At 39.8% G+C, this 13,130-nt stretch overlaps 1 protein-coding gene across 1 annotated transcript in view; it reads left to right on the top strand.

The window, feature by feature from the left end:
* Nucleotides 1–486: 486 nt before the first annotated feature.
* LOC310784449 (replication termination factor 2-like) overlaps nt 487–13,130 on the top strand; it is a gene marked incomplete at its 3' end in the record, with an annotated part of 30,589 nt that continues 17,945 nt past the window's right edge. The window contains exons 1-5 of the mRNA XM_083645442.1: nt 487–642; nt 1,007–1,101; nt 1,319–1,412; nt 4,271–4,410; nt 4,973–5,051. Of these exons, the coding sequence (XP_083501568.1) occupies nt 574–642; nt 1,007–1,101; nt 1,319–1,412; nt 4,271–4,410; nt 4,973–5,051 (477 nt within the window). The 5' untranslated portion in view covers nt 487–573. The remainder of the gene's footprint in view (nt 643–1,006; nt 1,102–1,318; nt 1,413–4,270; nt 4,411–4,972; nt 5,052–13,130) is intronic.

Raw genomic sequence — 13,130 nt, 5'->3', positions numbered from 1 at the left:
GGCTACCATGGCTGTTAGGTGCTTTGCTTACAAATAACTTACAGGATGTGATGAAGTTAATGGCATTTGACAACTTTAACAAAGTGACACTATAATACATTGTTAAAATATTCCTCCGGGGACTTTTATTCTGTGAAAATGTGTATAGCCTAGTATTTAAAAAAAATACTGCATGCTTATTAAATTAAATTAGCATTATTTTTTGGGGGGGATATTGCTCAATAGCAGAGTAACATCCTTCTGCTTAAACATATTGAATATGTTCATATAAACAATAGTGTTGTTCATCAGTCTGGGCTGCCTTGCTGGAGAGAATGTGTAAAATGAAAACTGTAGTGATGCTTCCCCACTGTGGCTGATGTTAGGAAATACAGGCCTGAAGGTTTGTTAATTCAGCCACTAGAGGGCGATATGAAAACAAGTCCCATATCTCGGTGAGCTGTGCAGCTGTGCCCTCGGCTCGTTGTTTGTTTACAACAATTCAACTTCCTGCTTTTGTAGCTCGTGAGCTAGCTGTGTCAATCTAGTTACATAATTAACTGAATAATATAATATTATTAATTAGACTTCAATATGGGATGTGACGGCGGCACTATTCCTAAAAGACACGAGTTGGTGAAAGGCCCCAAAAAAGTGGAGAAGGTAACTTACATTAAGTTTTTCCAAATTCATCACTGCGACGTTGTCGACGAATCTCAGTAACGTTAGCTTGCTTGCTATTATTAGCATTTATAATTATGAATAGGCGACAGGCTAAATAAGGATTTTAGATTATGATTTATGCTAGTTACAAAGATAGACATTTAAGGGATTTAATGTCGGCACCGTTTGCCCGTGCGTAGGGTGGTAGCTAATGTTAACGTTAGCTGTTGACAACAGAAAATTGTGGCGACGTTTAGCGTTAGCTGAGCTAACTAAGTTAGCATTGTCATAATTTACAAGTGTAACGTTACGGCCATAATTATAAGCTTCTCTGTCTAACTGTCTAACGTTACGTGTTGTTTAGGTTGATAAAAATGCAGCGCTGGTCGCAAAATGGAAGTACTGCGCTTTGAGCCAGGAGAAACTCAGACGCCCCATCGTTACCTGTGATCTGGGGAGGTGAGTTTCCTTTCTGTTCATCATAGATCAGGCCAAATCAACTGATTAGTAATGGCGTAAGGATGACTTGATGATAAGTGACACTGAAATATAGCTAGCTAACTAAATGTATGAACAGTCTGGATGTCATTATCAAAACCATACGCTTTGGCATCAATGTAACATCAACGTTGTTTTGTTGCTATGTTTTTAAAATGTAATGTTTGCTCAATTTCAGGCTTTACAACAAAGATGCAGTCATTGAGTACCTTCTGGATAAATCTGCTGAGAGACCCAACATTGAAGTAGCAGTGCACATCCGTGGGATGAAGGTATGCTGAAACTGAAATGTGTTCAATTGTGGCTCAACTGCTTTTGAAATAACTTTTTTCAGGTCTCATTTGTGAAGATATTTTGTCTTCACTAAAGCTAAAAAACACAATGCTGTGTATTCACATGCACAGGGGAGTTTGAGCATGTATGTTATTGTATTTGTACTAGGCATCTCGCACGCTACGCGCGCTTGATTAACTACTAGTTAATCCTAGTTAACTCCTAGTTAATAACTAGGCTTGCCTGCTGCGTGGGCTCGCTATCGCCCATCCTGCAGCTCGCATTCTCAGCTCGGCCGCTGCGCGGCCTTGCCCACAGCTCGGCTCTCGGCTGTTGTGTGGCCTGCCCTATTGGCGCACTGATGATGTCATCATTGGGACTGATGTCATCAGTGGTTTATGACATCACTGATGATGTCACAGTGGGATTTATGACATCACTGATGATGTCACAGTGGGACAGACAGAAAAACAGACAGAGCCCAGACAGACCGACAGAGCCCTAGCTCCCATTTATATACTGATGATAATGGGATGTTGTCCGCTGTATGTGTTTGTGTGTGTTCATTCCTATATTCCCACTCCTAGGCTGGGATGTATTACCCAATGGGCCTACCGGGCCCAAGCCCAGGGCCCCAAGAGCTCAGGGGGCCCATAACCCACCGACTGAGGTGCCCTTGAACAAGGCCATGTGGTGCCCTAGAGTGACGTCACTTGAAGTGCCCTCCTTCATCAATTTGACAAGCAAAAAAGTGAAATTTTGTCTGCCAATAAAAGGCTTAAATTTACATGAACAAACAATACAGGCCCAACACACACATACAGCAATGTAAGACAATGTAGCTACTGTACCAAACAAAAAAATATTTACACCATAGATTGACTTAAGCCTACAAATGCCATTTTAGGCTTTACACAGAAATACTGTATTACATTTTAATGCAACTCATATCAAAGACATCTTGCTAAAATGCATTTGTTCCATCATAATTGTTCAAAGGCCTGAATGAAGACTAAATGCCAAACCATTACAGAGCATGACTTAAAACAAACAAACATCACACAGAGATCTAATGCAACTACAGCACCACAGACAAGGAAGGCATCCATACCACCAAAGGCAAGCTCAAAAACTGTAGCAAGCAGTCACTTCAGGTGAGTTGATGTGACAGTGGGACCTTCAGAAGGTGAAAGCAGCAGCACATTGAGTCAATGTGATGAACCTGGACTTTAGTCCAGACCTGGGGCCGGTTGCACCAACTGGTCTTAACTATGCCTGGTCGTAACTCCTACGTCGGTCTTAGTTAAGACCAGTCTTTAGAGTGGACTTACGCCTGTTGCACCGATAGGGCTTACATCTGGTCTTAACTACGCTGGTCGTAGCGATGTGCGTCCATGTGAAAGCCTGGGAATGCCCACTGGAATGCGTCACGCGACCTGTTTAGAAGAGTGCGCTGACGTCAAATGACGCTCCACTGACCCCCGCAAAATTGTTGATGCTCCTCCTCAAGACTGTGTGTGTCACAGTCTGTGTGTGTCTCATAGATGTGACTGTGTGTGTCACACTGACGAGGAGCTGATCTCAACTCCTCCATTATACATGTCCAATGGATTGCTTCTGTCCATATTTACTCTCTCCCGTCTAAATGCCCGCTCGTTGTAGAGACGATACACGAGACGATGTGCCATTTTCAAGCTCCGTTGTCACTATACTGCACCTTATGCCTGCTCTGGACTAGGTGTAATATTTACGCCTGATCTTAGTGAGAAGAAGGCTTAAGCCCTGTTGGTGCAACCGGCGTAGCTGTTAGGTCGCAAAGTTACGACCGACTTAGCTTAAGCCCAGTCGTAAGACCAGTTGGTGCAACCGGCCCAGCTGACCACAATCAGCCGGACACCAGCCATCCTTGTTGATTATTTCAGAACACAATCGGTGAACCCCATGGCTCAGACTAAACTGTGCCCGGCTTGCCCGTTGGGTGGGCCTCGTTTTTTTAAGCATTGTGATTGGCTCGAAGGTCCGAACACAAGTTGGTGTAAAATCTAACAAACTCCGTTGTTTTGGCCACCAAATTCTTACTGCTCTGTAATTAATTTTTTCAGACCGTCATCAGATAGCACGGCCAATTGAATATATTGTAATGCATAGGCTATCCGTTATTGTGATTGTTATAAGCATCACAAACCGCACGTACAGTTCAAAGAGAAAACCTTTCAAGAAGCATCAACTCGACCAGTTTGTTCTTCACTCTTTTAAGTTGTGACGATCTCTCACCCTTAGTCTACAGTTAGTGACATTTAGTGAATCACGATTCTTTCTCATTATATATATTATATTCTTTTAGTATTTAAGATTAATTTCGGCCGTGGAGTAGGCCTAATATAGGAAGAAAATATGACAAAGCTTATAAAGAATTGGTACCCCTGGATGCGATATAGGGATAAACCTTGCCCAGAGTCTTAGTTGTTATTCTGGTCTTAATTGTATTTGTATTTATTTATTTGCACACTATACAAAACTACATAAAACCAGATGATAACAAAGAAATTACAGAATGTGACAGGAGTGGTCACGAAGCCATGGACTTATACAATGGACCTCCCCTACAAGGACAAAATATAAAACAAAAGTAAGCTACTAAATAAGCAACAAGAAAGTAAACTATAACAAGAAACAGAAAAAGAGAGACAGAAAAAGCTAAGCTAGCATCATTTCAAAAAGCAACCAAAAAAGACAAAAAACACATAAAAAATAAACCTATAAAAATACATGTAAAAATACATAACAAATATTTTATCATGTTATAATCTGCCATAATCTGGTGATAATCTGTCATGTCAAAATCCTATGCTCCTAGGATATCAAGGAGCTGAACTTGATTGATAATCCAGAGTGGGAGGGAGAGCGGATGGAGACCAAGGGAGACCGCTATGAGGACATGAACCGTGCCATGTTCATCTGTCCTGTCGTGGGCCTGGAGATGAACGGCAAACACAGGTAACAACAAGTGAAGAGGCTTTATCCTATAGTATTCCAAAAGCTGTTGCTGGACTGGAGAAGTTAGTGAAAAAAGAAGGGCTTTTCATAAAGTATAAAGATTATTGATACTGCTCCCATAGATCTGTAGAAACTTTCTAGATTTACAAACATGTAACATCCTTGGCATCCTTGAATGTTTGGGCTCATTATGTTGTTAAGTTAGACTCATTTGTACCGGCATGATCTGTATGTTCATGATGCTTTTCTGCTTGCATGATACTCAATTTGGTATATAAATAAATATATGTTTCAGGTCAAATCATGGATGGAAACACTACTCATGAGTTGTGCTTCACTCGCATAAAACCTCTCTCAAAAGGGATTGGATTTATCAAAACCTTGTTAGAAAATGAAATGCAGTTTACATGAATGCAGAGCCATCAGAACCCAGTAGTTGGCTGAGTTTATATGTTTTGTCTGTTCCCTGTGTGCACCTCACTCTATTTTACACGCACAACAAAAAACAATCTTGAATTTTGAGAAACATTCTTATATTTTTTTTATGTGATGTTCCTCTCAGGTTCTGTTACCTGCAGACCTGCGGCTGTGTCTTCTCTGACCGGGCGCTGAAGGAGGTCAAGACTGAAATCTGTCACAAGGTGAGCACTGAGCAATGCATCATAATCTGCCCCCTCTCACCAGTTACTAGCCTGGTAAAACCATCCTGATAACGTGAGCTCACATTCTGTTTTGCTCTATATGTATCAGTCTGGACTTCCAGTTGCCCACATCGATTTCAGTGGGCGGGATTACTTGCCTTGACAGACAACCCCTTCAGCCAATCAACATTGCCAAATCCAATCCAAATCCACTCAGTAATGGCGAATACGTCTTTTGCGCCAATAAACTCCACTGGTGCATGCTGTTGTTCTTGGTTCATTGTTGTTATCGGGTCATTTCTGCAATAATTGCAATTATGGCTGTTTTTCTTTACTAATGTTAACATTACTGCCCATCACGAGAGACGCCATTACTGTTTTGCCAGTGGCGGCCCTGATTGGCCCGGTTATGTCATCAACTACGACGCAGTCCCTGATTGGCCTGGTTATATTGTAATTTCAGGAAATCGATGTGGGCGACGGACAGAATGTGAGGTCACATTATCAGGATGTTTTTACCAGACTACCCAGTTAATATACTGCAGCACAATTCATGTGTGTCATGTTTTTTCTCTCTTACTGGCCCACTCCTGCTTCATACATTCATGTATAGTAACTTTACACATTGCTTGGGAATTTCAGGAGGATGATGGTGTTATGTGATATTGCATTGTTTGCACTGTTAAGTCCCATTCACACCCGATAAAGATAACTACAAACTACACTGTTGCTCAAACATGCACACTACAATGATATTGTCAGCGTTGAATATTTAGAGAAGAAATGGCGCATGGAGTGAAAGTAAATTACGAAATAACTGGATAAGGATGATAAGGATTTGGGTTCATATTTTGCCGCAAAAGCGGGAGGATCTGGCAGAATCAATAATGCTCTTTTACGCCGCATTTAAAATGATCACATTATTGTGCTTTGTTTGTTTATATGAGGGCTAGTGGTAGTCATGTTCATTTCTTTGCCAGTAGGAGACTCTCACCTGTGGATCAAAGAGGTTAGTCTCCATGTTGAGAGAAACTCCTGTAAATTCATCATGGCTAAACAGGCTTTAGTTTCAATAGGCTACTTGTTACCTTCTGTTCATAGGTATTAAAAAAGATATAGGATAATAACACATTTTCCCTTGGCAAATCAGGTTGGTCAAGACATACTATTTTGTTAGTTAGCAAGAACGCTAGCAAATACTCGTCTAGTTAGTGAGTATATCAGACTCGGTAAACATGCCTTACCGCTAATCCCAAGAGCTCTTCTCATACAGACTGTTGCATCACGTTTCTTTTCAAGTTCAACATTTTCAGAGGTGATGGTCTGTCAAATACCACTGGGTTCCTCTGGACTTGTCTAATCAGTTCCTCAGCAAGCAGTGGCATCACTACTGTAGTGAACTACTGATTTCTCCCACCCCTTCCTTTTTACAACTTTATTTTGATTGGTTGAAACTTGAAAATCTATTATCGTTGTCTCGACATCCAAAAGAATAGCTCTGAAATGGAATCAACAATATAGTCAGAATTGTTGTTTTGGAGGTTTCTATAGTTGTAGTGATAATTAATAATAAGCTATAGGCAACTCAATGGTTCGCCAATGATGAATGCATTTAAAAATTAGCAAATTGATTTCTAACCTTTACTTTTGTCAGACTGCACTTTTCTCCATGCCTTGCCTCTCCAGTGTTTAACAGGGAGGGGGGCTTACTCCTAATGCTCTTTTAGCTTAAATGTTAGTTCTCAGTGGTGAATGATTAACAGTCATGACTGTCGCACTGCTGGCTTTGTTGATTCACGCACAGAGACCTACATCTCAGCTTCAATGCTTTAGTAAATAAGCAGTCTGGAAGGATATACAGTACATGTAATGTAGATAACACAACTTGAAGGATATACAGTACATGTAATGTAGATAACACAACTTGGCACTCTGGGGTTGAGATAGTTCCAGATCCACAGTATGCTGCTCAGACAAACGCTTGGGTAAATGCATCAGCTAAAAAGTCTAAAGTATAATGTAATATACTGAAGTGCTCACGTACACTGGTGCATTTGTTCAAAACCTACATCCTGGTATATGCTACTGGTATTACTTTGCTGTTGCCTGTATTTTCATTGCAGAAGAGAGTAGGGGTGGGGGGAAAAATCGATACACCACAGTATCGCGATATTTTTCCTGACGATATTGTATCGATATTTGGACGCCAAGTATCGATATTGTTTTTTTTTTGTTTTTGTTTTTTTTTTGTTTTTTGCAGGCCATGCTAGGCCACCGGGCTACTATAAACTTTAGTTCCAAGGCCAGCAGTAAACAAACGGTAGCATATTTTCATTTTGTTTTAACAGTAACAGTTTTGTCATAAGAGTAATTTACAAATTCCCCAGTTACTGAATGGGCTGCACAAGATGTTTTGTGTAAGTGAAGGGAAGTTGCAAAAACTACATAAGTACAGTAGTCCACACACACATCCAGTTAAGGTGGACTGTAAGTAGACTGTAACAAACAATTCAGTTTGTCAGGTGCATGCAACTATGACATGACTTTATGAAAGTTGTTGGTCTGTCTACTTGACAATGTTGCTGCAATAAAATGGTTGAAGTCAGATGTACAGACTGAAAAATTGTTCTTATATAAACCAGATGTTGACAAAGTTTTCCTTTGGGGACATCATTTGCAGTTGAAAATGTAAGAAATCGCAATATATCGAAATATCGCAATATTCAATATATCGCAATATCGATATATCGCAATATCGAAAATATCGCAGTATCGCAATACTATCGTATCGTGACTCAAGTATCGTTTCAGTATCGTATCGGGGGCATCTGGTGATCCCCTACCCCTAGAAGAGAGTGATATACCACCATGCTGCTTATTTTCTCATTGATCATAAACATTGCCATAAACCATGCAAGATGCAGTTCTGAAATGTTACGTGGTTGACATAAAAATTAAGGTCAAGTTCGAAAATCGCCATCATCCGAGCAAGGGGGCCGCCCCCCCCCCACGATTTTGTGAACGCAAAAGCATCAAAAGCCCCGCCCCCTCCCCACTTTACACCCTGGCCCACATTCGTTTTAAGTTGCAGGCGTTGTGGCTGGTGTGATCCCATCGTAACATGGTCTCTAGTATTTCTTTGTTGCCTCTGTGCCTTTTTCTGCCTCTTTTCTGGTCGAGAATGATGAGGCTGCGTTGGTAATTCTAAATGAAAGTCTTCTCACCTTAGTGAGGCTGTCCGTGCCTCCCCTCACAATGTTCCTGCTTACGTTCCCATTGTGCCTTATGTGAGTGATGAAGGAAACTCGTCTAGAGCGGTGATCACAGTCATCATTTTGCTCTCTGCTCTCTTTCTACCTGCAGTCTTCCACAGCAGAGCGGTGGGCGACTGATACGTTGCGCCCCTCCCTGCTCTCTCCTCTCATTGGTCGGCATGAGTTAGAGGCTGGTATCGACAACATTAAACCACGGGGGATGTTAGTAATTTCCAGTAAAACACAGACTTTGTTTATCCCGTGCGAATGCGCCTCCAGAAACAGAGATGTCAGGGGATCATTTCTAAATCGCATGAGGTCCCCAGGTAATACTAGTCCTGTGCAAATAGGGCTTAATACTATAAATTGTTGTTAACATTAGGGAACAATGAAGGTGGATGTAACTTGAGAAATCGGCCTGACCACTGTAGCAGATTATAGGCCTGGGACTACTTCCTTTTAATGCTGGGGCAATTTATTGATTGCTTATTTTAATTTCTATATAGATGAGTTGCTTGTATTTAAATATATATTCATCCATGTTAGACCTGCACACATTGAAATACAATACACATATTGGAAATACAATACATATATTGAAAATACAATACACATCTGAAGAATACAATACATGTGTAACAATAAATACAATACCAAAATGCTTAAATACAATACACATATTGAAAATACAATACACATCTTGAAAATACAACAACTGTATTGTATTTTCGATATGTGTATTGTATTTCGATATGTGTATTGCCTTTTCGATATGTGTATTGTATTTCAATGTGCGTATTGTATTGAATTTTGGCATGAATAATCCTGACTGGTATTGAAAAACATGGCATTTTTTCGCTATGGCAACCGCAAATCTCAGGCGAAGCGTATTAATTTCCCTCCTCCCAGTACCCCTCCTCCACCAGCCACTCATCCTGGGCCCTCAATATGCCCCAGTATGTGTTAGCCTCATCTGGATCAACTTCCATGGGAGTTCGTGGTGCTGTGCAAGGTAACGTCAAAACGACAGGACAATTATCTAGCTAGCTAGACCTCTGGTTAGCCAGATAGCTAGCTAGATATTTTCCAGTGGTTTTGATGTTAACGTTACCTTGCACAGCACCATGAACTCTTGATTCCATGGAAGTTGATCCATGTGATGATGGTAACGTTACAGACATTGGGGGCACAGGATGAGCTGCTGGAGGAGGGGTACTGGGGGGAGGAATTAGATCCATGGCATTAGCTGCCTCCCGCAGCAGATCGGCCCACGTCTTTGTCGACATTTTGCCAGCAAGGTAGCCAAGGTAGCCAACTTAAGCTTCATTTATACTCTTTAGAAAGTGTCTCTCGACACATGGTCACAGACTAAAAAGAAGTGTCTCTCAGGTTGGTGCACTCTGAGCCAGCTGAGTGGAGCGGGAACGGAGTGATTACAAAAAAAAAAAACGGGAAACATTCCTGACTGACATTGAAAATACAATACACATCTGAAGAATACAATACATGTGTAACAATAAATACAATACCGAAATGCTTAAATACAATTCACATCTCGAAAATACAACAACTGTATTGTATTTTCGATATGTGTATTGTATTTCGATATGTATATTGTATTTCGTGGTGTGTATTGTATTTCAATGTGTGTATTGTATTTGATTATGGCACGAATCACCCATGCCAAAATTCAATACAATACACACATTGAAATACAATACACATTGAAAAGGCAATACACATATCGAAATACAATACACATATCGAAAATAAAATGTGTATTGTATTTAAGCATTTCGGTATTGTATTGATTGTTACACATGTATTGTATTCTTCAGATGTGTATTGTATTTTCAATATATGTATTGTATTTCCAATATGTGTATTGTATTTCAATGTGTATAGTATTTCAAATCAATGTGTGTATTGTATTTGATTTAGGCACGATCCACCCTCCATACAAAACAAGCTAATCATGTCACACTTTTTCTGACACTTTTTCCATCCAGTGGTGTCTATAGTCACCTATAGGCTTTAGTGCTTCTGTCCATCAACCTTTTCAAACAGCAACCTAAATCAAGTCTTGTGGGGACCCTAAAAAGGCAGCACTATGACCCATTTTGGGTCTTGACCCATAGTTTGAAGAAACAATGTTCTGGTCTTATTCCCCAGGCAGAGCGTGAGGCTATTTTGAGTTAGCATGCAGTTGCTGAGAACCAGTCACTGTTGCTGTTCCTGTGGTACGGGGCCTTGGCAGCAACTTAGCACAGGTCACTTGTTTGACTCTGCTAGAAATAAGGCCTAAAGCCATAAGCAGGGCTGGTGCTGCTCATGGGAAACTGACTCTCTCTCCGGAGACTCCAGCTCAGATAGGCTTATGTGAATATGATGATTAACACTGTAATTTGGGACACAAACTGGTTCACATGAAAGTAAGCCAGAGGATAGGAATAGGTATACAGTATGTCGATTTTTAATGGGATAACATAGGCAAAGACAGACATGTAGAGGTCAAACAAAAGAATAGTTAAGTGTACCCATCATTAAATAGATCCTAAGCTGCAGTAGACAAGACGGTTATGTAAAAATACATCACATGAGCATTTTGATAAACTTTCGTATAGTGATTTTTTTTAATGCCATAATCTTTTTTTCTTTCCATCTTTTCTCTCTGATTGAATTAGCCACAAACCGCGTTGTAAAGAAGGCAGTGGTAGTACAAGTCTTGACATGAGTTCTCGATTCTAGAATCCCCTGTGTGCTGTAGTCTGTAGTCTGTGCTGGAAAGAGAGAGGCAGGAAGTCAGGAATAGGGCTGGGTTCAAAAAATCGATTCTCCGATTTTTAATCGATTTTTATTTTAATCCTCGATTATCGATTCATATGTCCAGAGATCGATTTTTCTTTATTATTATTATTTTTTTTTTAAATAAACATGCTAAAATATTATGCTGTGTGTGGTAGTTGAAACATAGTTTCAAGTTGACGTTTATTTATGTTTGTAGTTTAAACAAAAACATAAATACTGTAGGCTACATGGATGGAAATGTTTGATCATTAATATCTACTTTTAGAAATTATATAGGCTGAAATCAAATCACTGTGCATAATTGTGAAAGTGTCTTTATTGACAGATGAAAAGGCTGTTATTTACCCTTTGTCACCACCTGGTGAGTAAATATATGTGTAACTAAAACCATTAAAATTGACAACAGTTCTGCAACTTTTTTTCCCCATGTATCTACTTGGCTGGTTGGGAACCACTGTGTTACATAACTGGACATGTAATTCAGGGTACAGCTCAAAAAACATTTTGAAACATATTGAAATTGATCGAATCGGAATCGAATCGAATCGAAATTAATCGATTCGCAACCTTGTGAATCGGAATCGAATCGATTCTTGAAATTTGAACCCAATACCCAGCTCTAGTCAGGAATAATCCATGAAGTCTCCAAAGTATGACGCAGGAAGTCAGGAATAATCCATGAAGTCTCTATAATCCATGAAGTCTCTAAAGTATGACACAGGAAGTGAGGAATAATCCATGAAGTCTCTAAAGTACGACACAGGAAGTCAGGAATAATCCATGATGTCTCTAAAGTATGACACAGGAAGTCAGGAATAATCCATGAAGTCTCTAAAGTATGACACAGGAAGTCAGGAATAATCCATGAAGTATCTAAAGTACGACACAGGAAGTCAGGAATAATCCATGAAGTATCTAAAGTATGACACAGGAAGTCAGGAATAATCCATGAAGTATCTAAAGTATGACACAGGAAGTCAGGAATAATCCATGAAGTATCTAAAGTATGACACAGGAAGTGAGGAATAATCCATGAAGTCTCTAAAGTACGACACAGGAAGTCAGGAATAATCCATGAAGTCTCTAAAGTATGACACAGGAAGTGAGGAATAATCCATGAAGTATCTAAAGTATGACACAGGAAGTCAGGAATAATCCATGAAGTCTCTAAAGTACGACACAGGAAGTCAGGAATAATCCATGAAGTCTCTAAAGTATGACACAGGAAGTCAGGAATAATCCATGAAGTCTCTAAAGTATGACACAGGAAGTCAGGAATAATCCATGAAGTCTCTAAAGTATGACACAGGAAGTCAGGAATAATCCATGATGTCTCTAAAGTATGACACAGGAAGTCAGGAATAATCCATGAAGTCTCTAAAGTATGACACAGGAAGTCAGGAATAATCCATGATGTCTCTAAAGTATAACACAGGAAGTCAGGAATAATCCATGAAGTCTCTAAAGTATGACACAGGAAGTCAGGAATAATCCATGAAGTATCTAAAGTATGACACAGGAAGTCAGGAATAATCCATGAAGTCTCTAAAGTATGACACAGGAAGTCAGGAATAATCCATGAAGTCTCTAAAGTATGACACAGGAAGTCAGGATGGAATAATCCATGAAGTATCTAAAGTATAACACAGGAAGTCAGGAATAATCCATGATGTCTCTAAAGTATGACACAGGAAGTCAGGAATAATCCATGAAGTATCTAAAGTATAACACAGGAAGTCAGGAATAATCCATGATGTCTCTAAAGTATGACACAGGAAGTCAGGAATAATCCATGAAGTCTCTAAAGTATGACACAGGAAGTCAGGAATAATCCATGAAGTCTCTAAAGTATAACACAGGAAGTCAGGAATAATCCATGATGTCTCTAAAGTATGACACAGGAAGTCAGGAATAATCCATGAAGTATCTAAAGTATAACACAGGAAGTCAGGAATAATCCATGATGTCTCTAAAGTATGACACAGGAAGTCAGGAATAATCCATGAAGTATCTAAAG

This window comes from Poromitra crassiceps (genome assembly GCF_964638095.1).
Source record: "Poromitra crassiceps genome assembly, chromosome: 10".
Taxonomy (NCBI): domain Eukaryota; kingdom Metazoa; phylum Chordata; class Actinopteri; order Beryciformes; family Melamphaidae; genus Poromitra; species Poromitra crassiceps.
This window is presented reverse-complemented; position numbering and strand designations above follow the sequence as displayed.